Source organism: Pezoporus occidentalis, unplaced genomic scaffold (assembly GCF_034315485.1).
Source record: "Pezoporus occidentalis ecotype Australia unplaced genomic scaffold, CSIRO_AGI_Poc_V1 ctg37, whole genome shotgun sequence".
In the NCBI taxonomy this organism is placed as follows: Eukaryota; Metazoa; Chordata; class Aves; order Psittaciformes; family Psittacidae; genus Pezoporus; species Pezoporus occidentalis.
Genome location: NW_026915691.1, coordinates 1,596,870 through 1,612,831, shown reverse-complemented (window position 1 = coordinate 1,612,831; position 15,962 = coordinate 1,596,870). Strand labels below are relative to the sequence as shown.

Genomic DNA, 15,962 nt, shown 5'->3' with positions numbered 1-15,962 from the left:
TCAGTGCAATTTGGCTCAGCCTGCAGTAGATGCCTGCATTTGTTTAGGTGAGGTGCCCCCTAAAACGCCTTTTTCCCGTGACAGCAGAAGGAGCCCAGGATAGCCTGAGCTCCTCGGTGGATGATGGGTGTCAGCATGGAGGATGCCCTTCCAGGAGCTGACCAAGTGAGCTGCTCGGTGACTAATGAATGTCTTTGTCTTTGTTTTCTTCTCCTCCTTCCCCCAACATTTTAGCAAATGTCAACAGTGTTTCTGGGACGCAGATCAAGAACCAAGAGTGATTTGAGTATGAAGATGTATGAGGAGGAGATCCAGGTATGTGGGCCTCAGCTGGAAACACCAGCAAGCCTCTGGTGAGGCAAACATTACCTAGAGGAACAAACCATCCTTTTAAACACTAGAGGCCTCCTTCCTCCAAGACCCAGGCAGCCATGGAGGGTGGCCAGTAGATGAAGTGTGCTCCAAATAGACCAGTTCTTGTGCTCAGGGGCTTCTTTAACCCGCAGAGCATGTCAGAGCCTGCTCAGTGTGTCGAGGTGCTCAGCGTGGTGTGTGTCAGCCCAGCTCCATCCATTCACAGGGTGTGTAGGCTCTGAGCTTGGACTCACCGAGGTGGATGTGTCTGCTGGGGCTACGAGTACACGTGTGCTGTGTTCCTGGGGCTTGGCTGCTGCAGGTGGATTTGTTAAGCCACTGGAATGTGGTTGTGTTTGAGCTTGGGTGTGTCTGGCTGACAGACACAGTGTTCTCCTGCCTGGTTTTCCTTTAGCAAGCTCACAAAGATGGGAAACACTTAAATCAGGTCATTCTCTAGATTGAGGGGTTCTTGCTAGTGCCCTTCATGGTCAGGAGCTTTATGCCATGGCTTTGGTCACTGTACTCCTCTCCAGATATTCACCTCCAGGTTGAAGGTCGTGGGCTAATGTAATGATTAGTACTGAAAGAATTAATTTCATACCCATTTAAACCTGTCCTTTGTCCCTGGGCAGCTTGCTTGGGTATGAGTCTTCAAACCCCTCATAAAATTAAACGTGTTATTTACCATGGAGGTGGATGGAAATCTGCAGAGAAGCTCCCCACCCATTCAGCTTGGTCTCTGATTCATAACATACTGCCCAGGACTGGGAGCAACTCCACGAATCCCAAATATCCCACAGACATCAAAGCTGGAGAGGTTCAGGAGAGACATCCTGAGAGAGGCATGTTTCCTTGCTCAGGTTTTATCAGTTCAGCCAACTGTAGCTGGTGCTTCCTGCTTGGGCTGTGGGTGGGAAGGTCTTGGTGCATCCATCACAACCATGCTGCAGTTCACCAGGTTGTTCCAGGAGGTTGGGCTGTGTCCAGGGCTGTGGAATGAGCCCCTGGAGCCTGAGGCGGTGTGCCCTCAAAGGGCAGAGCAGCCAAGCACCCTGCCCTCAGGGTCCTTTGGGGGGCTGCAGGGCCAGTGTGGGGCAGAGCCTTATCTTGGTGTGTTTGATTTCCTGTTGCAGGAATGGTATGAGGAGCATTCCAGAAAAGAGGAAACTCAGACACCGTTGCAAGAGCCTGCATCTGCTTCCAACAGCTCTGTGAAGCCCTCGAGCCTCCGACAACGATCCCAGACTGTCATTTAGGCCTAGCTAATGCAAGCCACCTTCTATGCAATAACCTAGAGTATTACTTCACAGCGTATATATCGGGATGGTGTATATAGATCTGTTCAGTGTTTGGCTTTAGGGTTTCAAGCTCTTCCCCTAGGCAGTGAATTGCTGGAAACCAGAGGCCCAGGGGACTCTGTGTAAGGCTGCTACACACACACTGAGCATGATGGCCATGCTCAGCACAGAGCAAACAGCTCGGACAGGACAGAGACCTTCTCCCCCTGAGCCACTGCCCAGGCTCCAGCCTGCTGTTTGTCTTACCACTAACAGACCTTGGGGAAAGGGTTGTGTAATCCATTAACAGCAGGAAATGCGCCAGAGCTACCTGCTTAATATTAAAACTTTAGCCCTTTTTGAGAGCTCTTTTGCTTAAAGGGTACCATTAACCTAGGAATAAGAGATCAGGGAATGAGCTTTTCTTTCTTCTCCACCTTTCCTTATGCAAAAAAAGGAGAGGTTGTGTGAAATTTCAGCACTTTTGGAAGAGCAGTCTGCCTTCCCCCTCCTTTTTGACACAGTTAGATGCACCCCCTGTAGTAGATCCAGCTCTGATGATTGAATTTGGCTGTCCCTGAGCAGTTCTGTGGCAGAGGGCCAGCATCTTACTATGTTATGACCATGGGTTGGACAGGAGTTTGGGGAGACAAAGTCTGTCTCTACTGCAGCTATCCGGTATCTGCATTGCTGCTGGTCAGTTCAGAGGTACTGCCCAGGATTGGGATCACCCCTGGAAACCCCAGAGCTTCTCCCTCTTCAGAGGGGGGATCCTGCAGGGTGATGGTGGCTGTTGACCTCTGCCACTTAGTGGCAAGTCTCTGGCTGGTCCTTAGCTCACATAGATGACTCAGAGGAAGCAATGGAAGAGTTTGCTCCTCCAAGTCTGACTTATTTCAGCTTGGTTCTGGGTTAGGGAGAGCTTATGAGCATCAGCTAGCTGCCAGGTCACTGCTTTGTTCATACAGTGCAGCAGTGCTGCTCCTCCCTTGCTCTCTCCTGTGCAGAGATGTTCCTCAGCCTGGCAGATGCTGACTGAGTCAGAACTTAGGAGGATCCACTGAAGAGCTTTTCTGTTCCTCTGAATGCTGGATGCAGGAGGAACACGGGACACAGCGATTCTTTCCTGTGGCTGGCAAGGAGGCTGCCAGACCTCGTTGCTGAGGGGTGGGAAGGAAGGGGGAGAGGGATCCCTTCCCATCCTGCCACGTTTCTTCTGTGATCATGGCAGGTTGCATCACTGCGTGTGTTTCATTGCCCACAGCGTGGTGAGAGCCTGTCTCTTGTAAGTCCCATTTTCTTCTTCCTGACAGCACAGAAAGTGAGGCTGTCCTTGCCTCTTGCTGTTTGATCTTTCTTCAGGCTCAAACTAAGAGTAGAGCTTGCAGGGGAGGCTTTCTCCTTCCTGCAGGCAGATCAGGCAGTGGGAGATCTGTGTGTCCCCATTCCCCTTGTCCCACGTACCTGTGTTTTCCTTGGTAGCCTCACAACATGGCCCAAGGACAGCGGGAGACGACTGATCCTGCCCAGCAGCTCAGGAGCATTCCCTGAGTGGATGAGCCTTTCAAAAGTAGGGAAGAACAGAGCTGCTTCTGAAACCCTCTCCTTGCACAGAGCACAGAGGGGAGCATCTGGGCTCTGGGATGGAAAGAGCCACTTTCCAGGCAGTGGCTGCTCTCAACCCTTGCCAGATTCCCTGCATGCCTCCGGGCAACTCTTGTTTCCTTTCTGGGTCCTGCAGGTATGAAACTGCTCCTGAGCTGAACCGAGAAGGATCTTAAAGGGCTGTTTTCCAAACCATAAACTCGACCACAAATTAATGAGCAGTGCAGTTGTTGCTCTGCATGGAGCCACAGCCTGGGAGCCTTACCCAGGTTAGTCCTGGGGCTGGATGGAGGAGGTGGTGTTTGTTAAGTTGTGGGCAGAAAGGATGAGCACTGTGAAGGCGAGGGGGAAACAAAACGTGACTGTGTTTAAGCACTGCACTCCCCTGCAGCTTATTTCTCCTCACAGGGCTGTCAGGGATGGGGTTTGGGTGTAAAAGAAGCTGCAGCTTTATTGAGGGGGCACTAACCTGCTTCCCATGCAATACCAGGGCTGTCACGGAGGTGGGAATGCTTGGATGGGGTTCAGGGCTCAGGCACTGCTTCCACAGCTCCTGAGGTGTTGAGCTGCCCCCATGTACAGACTGTATATTTTTGTACACCAAGAAGGGTCACAGTTTACTTCTTCCATATGGTTTTGGAAGGAAACAAAGTTTGAGTACGGGGCATCCCCTTCTATTTCTCCTCCTCTCCCCACCTGACACACAGACTGACGACAGAGACAATCATGCTGTAGGGAGCAAGGGAGGAAGCACTGCAGGGTTTTGTATGCTGGGGTTGTTTAGCACATGATTTTATGGACACAGCTGTAAAATGTTCTCTAGATCGTTTGTTTTTTTTTCCAAGCACACTAATAAAAAGCATCCTGGGCTTTGTAAAGGCAGCGGCTTCCGTTCCTCCTTCCCGTGGTATTCCACAAGTGGGGCTCGGCTGCAGCTGAAGCACTTGAAGAGGTGTCTGCCCTCTCCGGCGGCGACTGCTTATGTGGGCACATTCCGCATGCGTGCCCTGGATTCTTGCCCCTGGACAGTGCAAAGCTTCCCTTTTGCGTTCCCCCTGCCCTAATATTAAGGTAATCCCTTCAACCCCCTGCTTTTTACAGCTACCCCAACGCAGTGCTTAAGGTGAGGAGGGCGCTCTGTGGCCCCATGCGTTGGCTGTGGTTTGGATTGCTTTAACCCTGCCGTGCGTAAGGAAGTGGGGCTCATCTCCTGCGTAATTCCAGCAACTGCTTGTAACTTGTGAGCAGGTCCAGGGCGGAGCCAGTGGCTGCAGGCACCGGGAGCGTTACCTCCTTGTGAACGCCTGTGTCTGGTTAGGGAAAGGAGGAAGGCTCCAGGAGCAGGAACCGGGTCTGGCCGTTGTGCCTCTTGCCAAACAGCCCCTCACGGAGCATAGATGCGGTTGTGTCTCTAACAGCCCTTTGCTTTCCAGCCCTGCATCCCCAGGTCCTGGGGCCACCCCAGCGCTGTCCCCATCCCGGGGAGCAGAGCAATGTCCCATGTGGACCCGTGCCAGGAGCAGCATGACACCGCAGCTCCGCTTGGGAACGGCCGAGTCAGGCGCATGTGACTGGTGTTGGGAAATCAACTGCCCGTGAACCCAGAGGAAACCACTGCTGCTGGCTCAGCTCCACAGGGTAAGGGCTGTGTGACGCTCCCCCTGAGCAGCAGAGAACACCCTCGACACAAACAGCACGAGCCGAGGCTGGGGTTGGGGGTTTTATTGCAGTTCGGTGTGGTTTACGGTGCTTAAAGGCCAACACTGTGTGTGGAAACCTCCCTACAGCTCTGCTCACCCCAGGAGGAGGGAATTAGGATCTGAAACTCAAGTTGAAAAACACAGCTTAAAAAGACAGGGGAACCCAGGCTCCTTGGGTTTGGTTTTGCTCCAGCTTTGCTTGCACTGCCCTGGAGCTTCGGCTGACCTTAACCCCATCTCGCTCTGCCTCAGCTATTTCAAACCTGCGGCACAAACACATCATGTGCTTTGCAGTGACAAAGTTGTTCTCAGACCTGCAGTGTTACCCCATGGAGCAGGACTGCCCAGGCCCAGAGCAGCAAGGATGGAGATGGGGAAGGGAAAGTGAAGTGGCTGAAGAAGTAAAACCTCTCCTGTTGTGACCATGGGCTGGAGCTGGCTTCTCCTCTGCCACTGAGACCAGTGGAAGCCAAGGTCTTAACCTGCTCAGAGCCACCTTGAGTTAAACAAGCTTAAACAGAGCAGGGAGAAGACGTAGCTAATGACTTCACAGCTCCTCTTCCTTTCCAACAGCTTCCAAGGGCTGGCATGCGATGCCTGCAGCGGCACAGTTGGGATTGAGGTGCCCTTGGTCCCCCTGGCAGGGATGGAGAGAGGGGACAGGATTCCCAGTGATCCAGCCGGGAAGCAAAGCTGGATGTGCATCTCCTGCCAGCAGCGGGGCTGCTCACGCTGCGGAGAGCCGGATCACCCTGAACTCGGTGAGCAGGGCCACGCAGAGGAAGGCCAGGTAGTAGAGGATGAGGCAGATGCCATAGGCCTTGCCCAGCTGAAAGCACTGCGCAGGCACCCACACGAAGGAGAAGACCAAGCTCAGCCCCAGGGCCCCAGCCAGCACCCACACCAGGAGGCTGTCGGGCTCCAGCTGCCGGAGAGATGGGCAGTGATGTAGGGTGACACCAGCATCCTGCTGCCACCCTGACCCATGCCGCTGTGTCCCTGCAGCCTTACCTTCACCACCAGCTGGCTGCTGGTCATCTGCAGCAGGCACCCGAGTCCCACACCAACCAGGATGTCTGCAGCACGTTCAGGAGGAAGACAAGCAGAGCAGGAGACCTCGGGAGTGATGGAGCTGGCTGCACCCCATGGCTGGTGCCCAGCCCAAAGAATTGCCAGTTTGAGGCAAATATAACCTGGAGCACTCTAGGAGGAGACGCTTCAGCCTGGTCCAGGGACCACCCAACACCTGCTGATCTGACCTTTGGCAGATCCCAAACCTGCCAGTTCCAGCCCCACTGGTGCTGGGACAGCAATGGGAATGCTGCTGGCTCCAACCTTGCAGCACCTCTGTTCAAAGGTACCACACTGGGAAGGGCATAGGGAAGGCTGCTAGCATCCCTGGGATGGATCCTGCTCACCTCCTTCCCAGGATCCTCAAGTGTCACTACCACCTTCCCCCTACACCCAAAGGATACTGAAGATGATGCCCCCGAAGCAGGCAGAGAAGGCCATGCGGGGGTAGCCCTGCCGTGCCATGGTGAGGTCCGAGAACGTGTCTGCAGGGGGACAAAGGGAAACCTTGGTGTTTGCCAGGAGGATGCGAGCTCATGGGGTGGCACCGGGGCACAGCAGAGCCCTCACCCCCGATGCTGTTGCCCCAGGCCAGCAGTGTCAGGCCCAGCACGGTGTTGCTCAGCTGGAAGATGATGCCCAGGGTCCGGAGGATGTTCACCAGCTCCGTGGCCGCGGCGTTGATCCACATGGCGCTGGCCAGAAACCCAAGGAAGGCAAATACCTGCCCAGAAGAGGGGCAAGCTGGGCCCTGGGTGCATCCCTTGGGACCCTGCACAGCTCCAACCAGCCGTGTCCCTCCTGGGGACCGGGAAGGAGGGCTTGGCTGGTCCCCAGTGCGCACTCAGGGCTGAGGGACACCTTACGCAGTGGTACTTGGGTGGCTCCTCATTGCTTGTGGTGATGAAGATGATGATGGCCAGGACAGAGCCAACCAGTGTGACCAGTCCCCAGACTGGGAAGACGCCCTGGATCTGGTACAGCCCATCTGCACATGGAGGGAAGAAGGAGCACCAAAATGGGCTGGGGCAGGATCCAACCAGGCTCATGGTACAAGGTAAATCCTTACCCCTTAAAGCAACCTCTGCCTTAAGCTCTCATGGGGCTACTCCCCTCTGTGCCTCAGTCTGCTCCCCTTTGTCCCCTTAGGACCCAGATGCTGGGGGCCCCAAATCCCCACCCCTATGGGGAGGACAGAACCATCCCCCTGCAAAGCAGGGCCCCCAGCTCGGCTCTGCACTGTCCCACCCTCATCTCACCAGGACTCCAAAGGGCTCCTACAGTCCCTAGGGCTTTGGTGGCCATCCCAGCCCCATCCTATCCTCTTTTGGGTGTCTGGGGTTGTTCAGGGCTCTTACATGTGCCCGACTTGAGGGTAAGGATGCAGAGCAGGGGGCTGGTGACGATGTGCAGGCAGTTGAGGGGTCTCTTCCAGTTCAGGTCATCCTTGTCAGGGTCCACAACGGGAACGGTGAGCAGCAGCACCAGCTCCACTGGCACCTGGGAACGGTGCGCAGCCGTGAGCAGGGGACCCCAAGATCTTCCATCCCCAACCATCCCCATCACAAGCCCCCTCTTTGAGGGGCTCCTCCTGGCTCCTGTCCCCAGTTACACACCTTGAGGACCTTAAAGAGCCGCCAGTACCAGGGCTTCCTCCTCCACTTGCGGCAGTCCAGGGGGCTGAGGGCAGTGGTGAGGATGCGCAGGGAGGGCTCCCGCGAGGGCAGCAGGGGCCGGTACTCCTCACCTGCAAGGGGATACGGCAGCTGAGCGGGATGGGGGCTCCCCAGGCCCCCCGACCCCTCTATACCATGGGGCTGTGGTCACCTGCGTGGCCCCTGCACCCAGCCATAGCTGCCCCATGGGCTCAGTCACAGCCTCAGGACAGAGCAGGGCCCATTGGGAGCCACATACCATAGTCCCCACTGTTTGTGCCCGAGGACTCCGGCTCTTCAGCATCCGTCGGCATCTCTGTGGGGAAGAGGAGAGGAGAGGAGGGAGCAGTGGATGGAGACCCCAGCACAGCAGGGGTCCTGCTGGCATGAGCCTTACCTGGCTCCCAGGCTCCGGGAGGGCCCGGCCCATCGCCCCGCTGCCACCGGTGAATCCACGTGCACAGCACCACGGTGAGGACATAGAAGATGTACAGCCCCAGGTACCCTGCATGGGGACCCCGCGGGGGTTACAGCACCCCCAGGATGCTCCTGCTGCCCCCTAGCCCCAGCAGCACTCACCCAGAGCCTCTCCCAGTGTGATCCTGCCGAAGTAGAGCACCAGGAAGGTGAGGAAGACGGCCAGCATGTAGAAGATGACATCCCTAAGGAAGGGCCTGGAGGCGGCTGTGAAGGGCTTGACCAGGGCGATGCCACCAGCCACCACCGTGGTCACGAACACACCAGCACCTACCAAAGCAATAGGTTCCCTGTGAGGGGCAATGCCCCACAGCGATCCCACCCCCCTGCTATGGGGGGGGGTCTCCTTACCAAAGACAGCCCCAATGGCCAGCCCTGCCGTCCGCGGGTTGGAGAAGGCCACCACGGCACTGAAGACATCGGGTGCCCCATTGCCAAAGGCCAGGAAGGTGACACCATGGAGAAGGGACGTCAAGGAAAAGACCCCTTCCCGTGGGGACATGGGGTGTCTGCCCGCTCTGCGCCACAGGGCTCCATCCCGGAGCCAGCACCCAACCCCATGGCTCATGCTCTGCATGGGTTTCCCCTGGCACGGTGCTGAGGGGACACAAAGTGACCCCATCACAGCATCGCCCTCCCCGGCCATGGCGTGCCAAGGATACTGCCACGTTGTGAGACAGCCTCAGGTTGGTGGAGATGGCCGACAAGTTGGGGCAGAAGCTGGAAAGGCAGAAGAGGTGGGGAAGGGTGACGGGGCAGCCGCGGGACACAGGGGTCCCCCTCACCCCAGGAACCATCCCCTCTATGGGGCTACTCACAACTTCTCTGCTGTCACTCCAAGGATGACGAACAGGTACAGGAGCCAGAGAGCCTGCGGGCCAGAGCGAGGGGTCAGTGCCACCGCGTGCCCCTAACGCAGAGCATCCCCCATGCCCATCCTTACATAGAGGGTGACGGCGAGGGGCAGCAGCCGGGGGGGGAAGGTGCAGAACACCCCCTCCAGGTAGTTGAGGAAGCCGCCGTCCAGCCGGCAGTCGGGGTTGCTCCGGATGAAGCGGCACCACTCCGAGCTGTTGTGTTTCCGCACCTCCCAGCACTGTGGGGCAGAGCAGGGTGGGGGGGCTCAGAGGCTCCCCCCCAGGGTCCCATCCCCATTGCCCTCCTGTAAGGGGCACCGCTGGGCACCGTCAGCCCTGCCTCAGTTTCCCCATCTGGGCCAGGGGGGTGCAAGCCCTTGTCCCCATCCATGGGCCCACAGAGCCCCCATCACCCCCCTCCCACCGGGAGGAAAGCCCGGCTGCAGGAACGGGGCAGCAGGGACAGGGCCCCCCAAACCCCGCCTCATCCCCCCCGCCCCACACTCACTCACATCCAGGTCCCGGCCGTGGCTCTGCGCTTCCCCCCCGGGCGGGACCGTGCGCCCCGGGTCCAGCAGCAGCGGGGGGGGCCCGGCCGGCTGCGCCCCGGCGAGTCCCAGCACCCCGGCCAAGCCCAGCACCCCGGCCAGCCCCACAGCACCCTGCCCCATAGCGGGTTGGGGGGCACCTACCGCTGGTAGCGGCCTCCGGGGAGGGGGAACGGGGGCAGGTCGCGGGCCCCCATCCCCGTATCCCCGGGTGGGGGGAAGGAAAGGTTAAAATAAATAATTAAAAATCAAATTATTATTAATAATAATTAATTAAAATGAAAAGAACGATAAAAAGCGGCGACACGTCCCCAGCGGGGGGGGGGTCAGCCCCGAGCGCAGCAAAGGGGAGGGGGCACCCCCAAGGTAGGGGATGGAGGTCCAGGGGATGCTGGGGGGATGCCGGTGGTACCCGAGGTCCCCTCCCGCCCCGCGCACCCACCCTGGAGCCGCGGCCGCGCTGCTGTGCGCGGGCAGCTGATCCCCCCCCCCCCGGCACCACCGCCCCGCCCGCATCTTAAAGGGGCCGCCACCCTCCGCTCTTAAAGCGACCGCGCCGCTGTGGGCTGCGCACGGAGCTCCCTCCGCGTCCCGGTGCCCTGTGCGGGACACGCACCCCGCGGGATGCGCCCCTGGTCTGGGGAGGGGGGGGCACCCTCTGTGAGCTCATCGCAGGCATGGTCTGAGGGTGCTGCCCCGGCGGGGCCCTGTGACCGCACCGGGGAGCTTTGGCTGCGCGGCCCGGGTCCTGCTCTCGGTGGGTGCCCTGCGCTCCCCCGTTGTAGGTGCGGGGCTGGGTGGCTCATACAGCACCGAGCACAGGGATCTGGGAGCGCTGGATCCGGGATCCACCCGTGCGGTGCCTTCGGGTGCTGCGCAGCCCGGAATAGCCCCAAGCGCGTGGCACCTTTTCCAGCTGATCCAACAAAGGGCATTACTGATGCTGCTGGGCACGCGGACCCGGACGGACCCGCACTGGGTGCCCCCGCTGTGGGGGTCCAGCCCCATCCCTCCCTCCCCCTGTTCCATGGCACGGCACGAGTGCACCGGGCCTCAGGTGGTGCTGGGGGTGACACACGGCGGTGCAGGGATGCTGGGGGGGGGGGGGTGCACCGAGGCCTCTGTGCCCGCCCCACCGCGCCCCAAGGGGACTTTGCCTGCAGTAAACAGGGACTGCCCCCAGGGCACCCACACCCCGCGCATCACCCCAATGGGGTCCCCACACCCTGACCCGCTCCCCACGGGCTGCCCTGATGGGAGACACACGGGGGGGGGGCACCCACTTGTGCCCCGCCCGTGGGACCGGGGCTGGGGGCAGGATGGGGGCACCCGGGGCGGGCAGCGGGACCCGACGGGGCGGTGCGGCCATCGCAAGCCCCGCCTCTGTCCCTGCCCCTCCGCTCCCTGCCCGCCATGGCGGTGTCGGGGCTGCCGCTGCCGCTGCTGCTGTGCGCGGTGTCCGCAGCCCTGCCCGGAGCCCCCCGCTTCGGGCCCAGCCCCGCTCCCGTCCCGCCGCAGCCCCGCAACGTCTCGGTGGTGCTGGAGCCGCGCTCGGGGCTCCGCGTCCTGCCCGGCCGCAGCCCCGCCGCTGTCGCCTGGGCCAGCCTCGACGACCGCATCCCCGCTGTGGGGTAGGGACCGGGCGCGACGGGGGCTCGCAGGGAGCCGTCGGGGGCGGGGGTGCCCCGGTTCTAACCCCTGTGTGTTCCCCCCCCCCCCCCCCAAGATGGGCCTTCCTGGAGGTGAGCACCAACGCCTCGTACAGTGACACCCTGCAGGCCTATGCTGCCGGGCTCGCCGAGGCGGCCGTGTCCGAGGAGGTAAGGGGGGGGACCCCCGTGGGGTTGGGGTCTGTCTGGTTCCCGAGCCCCCCCCCTCGCTGAGCGGTGCCGTGCCCCGCAGCTGATGTACATGCACTGGATGAACACCATGGTGGGGTACTGCGGCCCCTTCAAGTACGAGAGCGAGTACTGCGAGAAGCTGCGGAGCTACCTGGAGGCAAACCTGGGCTGGATGGAGGAGCAGATGGGGAAGGGGGAGGACCCCGAGTACTGGCACCAGGTGAGGAGAGGGGACCCCGCACCCTGGGTGGCCCCCGTGCTAACATAAGGCCAGGTTGGATGGGGCTTGGAGCAAGCTGCTCCAGTGGAAGGTGTCCCTGCCAGGGGTTGGGACTGGATGTGCCTTAAGGTTCCTTCCAACCCAAATCAGTTGGGGCTGTGATGGAGACAGAGGTGCCCGGGTCCTGGCTGTGCTCCATGCAGGATGACAGGGATGAGGATCCTCCTCCCCTGGATGAGCACATCCCACTCGTGACTTTCTCCCCACACGTACCCCTGTTGGGGTGCCCATGGGGTGGCTCAGCACTGCCTCCTTCCCCCCCACCAGCCACCGGTGCTGAGTCACAGCCACACTGATGGTCAGGCTCCCCCTGTGCCTCATCCTGCCTCTGCAGCAGCACCAGACCTGCTGTGTGCTCCAGCATCCTTCCGGGTGCCCCTGTGGTACCCAGCCCTGTCCCTGTCCCCATAGGTGCGCCTGGCCCTGCTGCAGCTGAAGGGGCTGGAGGACAGCTACAACGGGCGCCTGGACTTCCCCCGGGGCAGGGTCTCTCTGTCACCCTTTGGTTTCCTGTGAGCTCCTTCTGGGGGGTGATGGAGGGGGGGATGAGGTTGGGGGGATGAGGGATGCCCAGCTCTGTCCCACTCAAACCCTTCTGCTGCTGGGGCTCCTCCCTACCCCGTGGGCTGGGTGTTGGGTACCCCTCCGAGCCTGCTTCACCGCCTGCCTCAGTTTCCTTCCCTCCCTGCTGGGCACTGGTGCCCGTGCTGGGGTGGGATGGAGCAGCACCCCCGGCCTGGATATTGATGTGCAGAGAGCTCCGGATGCGGCCCTGCTCCGGGGTTGCGGTGTCCCCCACTTCATACCCCGTGTCCTACTCCCTGCCCCAGCCTGCTGCAGCTGGGGGGTGACCTGGAGGACCTGGAGTCAGCCCTGAACCGCTCCTCCCCACGGCGCGTCCTGGGCTCAGGCTCCTGCTCTGCCCTCCTGAAGCTGCTGCCGGGACACCGGGATCTCCTGGTTGCCCACGACACGTGGACCTCCTACCAGTCCATGCTGCGCGTCATCAAGAAGTACACGCTGCCCTTCCGCACCTCGGGTGCTGGTGAGTGAGCTGGGAGGGGGGGCTGCGATTGATACCCCCCTGCTGATGCTCCCTTGCTCCCACATCCCCTTTCCCAGGCAATGCTCAGATCCCTGGCAGCACCCAAGTGTTCTCCTCCTACCCCGGCACCATCTTCTCCGGGGACGACTTCTACATCCTCAGCAGCGGGTTGGTGAGTGGGGTCTGGCCCTGGGGGACCCCTCCGCGGCCCCTCCGCCTTCCCAAAGCCTCCCTTCCTCGCAGGTCGCGCTGGAAACCACCATTGGGAACAACAACCCGGCGCGGTGGAAGTACCTGGAGCCGCGCGGCAGCGTCCTGGAGTGGCTGCGGAACATCGTGGCCAACCGCCTGGCGCGCAGCGGTGCCGAGTGGGCCGCCGTGTTCCGGCGCTTCAACAGCGGCACGTGAGGATGCGCCGGGGTCCGGAGGCTGGGAGGACCGCGCGCAGGGATGCGGCTGGGTGCCACAGGGATGCTCCCTCCTCTCCCCGTGCCAGGTACAACAACCAGTGGATGGTGGTGGACTACAACGCCTTCACGCCGGGGAGAGCAAGCCCGCCGCAGGGCGTGCTGACCGTGCTGGAGCAGATCCCGTGAGTTGAGCAATGGGGGGAGCATCCCCTCTCCCGTCGCCCATGGGTTTGGGGAAGCCACAGCTGCCCCTGCCCAATGGGTGGGAATTGGGTGCTGGGGATACAAATACAGGCTGGAGCTGCCTGTGCGGCTCTGGATGGAGTGGGAATCCCGGCAGGGCTGCTCCCCTTCCCGGCCTATCCCCATCCATCCCAACTCAATCCCCTTCCTCCCCACGCAGGGGCCTGGTGGTGGTGGCCGATCGGACGGAGCTGCTGTACCAGCAGGGCTACTGGGCCAGCTACAACCTGCCGTGAGCTGCATCCAGCCCCCGTCCCCATCCCGTTAAAGAGGGGCACAGCCGATGCTGGGCCTTGCCCCCAACCCGCAGCACTGAGGGTGCTGACTGCCCCCCAAAACCCCAGGTACTTCGAGGAGGTCTTTAACGCCAGCGGGACCCCGGAGCTGGTGGAGAAGTACGGGGACTGGTTCAGCTACGACAAGAACCCGCGCGCGCAGATCTTCCGCCGCAACCAGACGCTGGTCCATGACCTGGACTCCATGGTGCGGCTGATGAGGTGGGTGCTGAGGGCACCCCAAGGCCTCCGGGTGCCCCCCACACGGGGGGTTGCAGCCCTCAGGGGTGGTGGCTTTGTCCTGGGCTGCATGGAAAGGAGGAGGTTGAAGGAGGGGATCCTGCCCCTCTGCTCTGCTCTGCTCTGGTGAGACCCCCCTGCAGTGCTGTGTGTGGTGCTGGTGTGCCCAGCACAGGAGGGACATGGAGCTGTTGGAGCAAGTCCAGGGGAGCCCACGAGGATGCTGAGGGGCTGGAGCAGCTCCCGTATGGAGCCAGGCTGAGAACATAGGGGCTGTTCAGCCTGGAGAAGAGAAGGCTGCGTGGAGACCTCAGAGCAGCTTCCAGTATCTGAAGGGGGCTGCAAGGATGCTGGAGAGGGGCTCTTCATTAGGGACTGTAGTGACAGGACAGGGAGTGATGGGTTCAAACTGAAACAGGGGAGATTTAGGTTGGATTTAAGGCAGAAGTTCTTCCCTTTGAGGGTGCTGAGGCGCTGGTGCCCAGAGAAGCTGTGGCTGCCCCATCCCTGGCAGTGTTCAAGGCTGGGTTGGACACAGGGGCTTGGAGCAAGCTGCTCTAGCGCAAGGGTGCAGGGGCTGGAGCTGGATGAGCTTCAAGGTCCCTCCAACCCACCCCATGCTGTGACTGTGTCTCTATGATGCGCGTTCCCCTCCCTGCCATCACCCACCCCTCACTTCCCAGGTCCAACAACTACCTGCAGGACCCGCTGTCGCGGTGCCGGGGCTGTGACCCCCCCCAGAACGCAGAGAACGCCATCTCCGCCCGCTCTGACCTCAACCCCCCCAACGGCACCTACCCCTTCCCTGCCCTGCGCCAGCGCTGCCACGGCGGCACCGACATGAAGGTGGGAGCCAGGACCCCCCTCTTTAGGGGTGCACCCCCTCCCACAGCCCTTTGCTGACGTGTTGTGTCCCCCCCCCAGGTCACCTCCTCGGGCATGGTCCCCACCTTGGCGCTGGTGGCTGCCAGTGGTCCTGCCTGGGATGATGTGCCCCCGTTCCGCTGGAGCACGTCCCCATGCAGCGCCCTGCTGCACATGGGACACCCGGACCTATGGACCTTCCCCCCCATCAAGGTCCACTGGGACTGAGCAGGCACCGGGATGAGCCCGTCCATCCATGGGCATCCCTGTGTGGGAATCCCTCGTGGGGGCCGCAGCGTCGCCCCTGCGCCCACAGGACTGGTTTGGGTGCAAGGAGGGGGGGTCCCCTGCACCCCAGGGTCTTTCTGCTTCTGCCTCTCACTGCCGTGTCCCCGTGGTGCTGAGCTGCACTGGGACCGTGTCCCCTCCCAGCCATGGGGTTCTGGGACCTTTCCCTGGATGCTGACACTGGGTTTTGGGGGGGCTCTTCCCAGAAAAGGGGACCCCCCCCCCTTGGGAGGCTGGTGCTGGTCCGCAGGCAGAGAGCAGGGCAGTGAACTGGTTTGGCTGTGACAAATAAAGTGCTCTGCGTGCAGCAGAGGGGGTGGCTGTGCTTTGCACGCTGCTGAGATTCTCTGGTGTCTCGTATAAGGGTTGGGCTCACGCAGCGGTCTTCTCCCCCCCCACACCCCAACATTAACAGGATGCTCCCTGCTTCTTGGTGGTCGGGTGCACAGCCCTCCAGGCTGGCCTCTTTTGGGGTGCTGAGCTTTCTCTGCGTACTTGGTGTGGGGCTGAAACGGGGAGGTCCCCACCACTCACCCCCCCCAGATGGGGTGTCCCTCCTCATCCCTTTTGCCTCCCCCTCCCTCTGACACCTGTGTTCCCCCCAGCCCCAAAACCCCCGTTGCAAAATCCTCTTAGGGCAGCTCCCTTGATCCCGCTGCTTCGTTAGGAATAACGAGGTCATTACCGGGGGATTAATGAGCTACTGCGGCTCCGCTTTGATGGCTCCAGGTTCCCACCAGGCCTGGGGGGCCCTGCAGCAACCTGGGGGCTGCACGGAGCGGGGATGCAGCAGGGCTGGTACCCCTAAAGCTGCAATGGGAGCCCCGGAGCCATCCCACAGGGATGGGTGCTGGGGGGGTGGCAGAATCCATGCCTATGTCCCTGGTGTGGGGGTTCCCTGTGCCTTGGTTTCCCGGGGTAGAAGGAGA

General features: G+C 61.0%; 3 protein-coding genes across 6 annotated transcripts in view; 2 read left to right on the top strand and 1 right to left on the bottom strand.

Moving 5' to 3' along the window:
* TPCN1 (two pore segment channel 1) overlaps positions 1–4,121 on the top strand; it is a 46,812-nt gene extending 42,691 nt beyond the window's left edge. For all 3 annotated transcript variants that reach the window (XM_062631163.1, XM_062631166.1, XM_062631165.1), the window contains 2 exons: positions 235–315; positions 1,491–4,121. In XM_062631163.1, the coding sequence (XP_062487147.1) occupies positions 235–315; positions 1,491–1,613 (204 nt within the window). In that variant the 3' untranslated portion in view covers positions 1,614–4,121. The remainder of the gene's footprint in view (positions 1–234; positions 316–1,490) is intronic.
* Positions 4,122–4,946: 825 nt separating this feature from the next.
* SLC8B1 (solute carrier family 8 member B1) lies at positions 4,947–9,869 on the bottom strand. Of its 2 annotated transcripts, XM_062631168.1 has the most exons (15): positions 9,512–9,867; positions 9,086–9,238; positions 8,961–9,013; positions 8,805–8,862; positions 8,494–8,599; positions 8,245–8,412; positions 8,063–8,170; positions 7,925–7,981; positions 7,627–7,757; positions 7,369–7,510; positions 6,877–6,998; positions 6,581–6,734; positions 6,415–6,495; positions 5,951–6,015; positions 4,947–5,864 (listed from the first exon to the last, which is right to left on the bottom strand). In XM_062631168.1, exons 1-15 carry the CDS (start codon positions 9,668–9,670, stop codon positions 5,667–5,669), a joined length of 1,755 nt encoding a protein of 584 aa, XP_062487152.1. In that variant the 5' UTR covers positions 9,671–9,867; the 3' UTR covers positions 4,947–5,666. The 2 variants fall into 2 exon arrangements, with proteins under 2 accessions (XP_062487152.1, XP_062487151.1); XM_062631167.1 differs by having other exon boundaries at positions 7,925–8,170; positions 9,512–9,869.
* Positions 9,870–10,935: 1,066 nt separating this feature from the next.
* PLBD2 (phospholipase B domain containing 2) lies at positions 10,936–15,376 on the top strand. The gene is made up of 12 exons (XM_062631152.1): positions 10,936–11,178; positions 11,274–11,367; positions 11,450–11,608; positions 12,080–12,180; positions 12,499–12,713; positions 12,791–12,885; positions 12,957–13,117; positions 13,210–13,305; positions 13,527–13,598; positions 13,711–13,863; positions 14,565–14,727; positions 14,806–15,376. The coding sequence occupies exons 1-12, from the start codon at positions 10,961–10,963 to the stop codon at positions 14,971–14,973; spliced, it is 1,695 nt and encodes a 564-aa protein (XP_062487136.1). The 5' UTR covers positions 10,936–10,960; the 3' UTR covers positions 14,974–15,376.
* Positions 15,377–15,962: the final 586 nt, after the last annotated feature.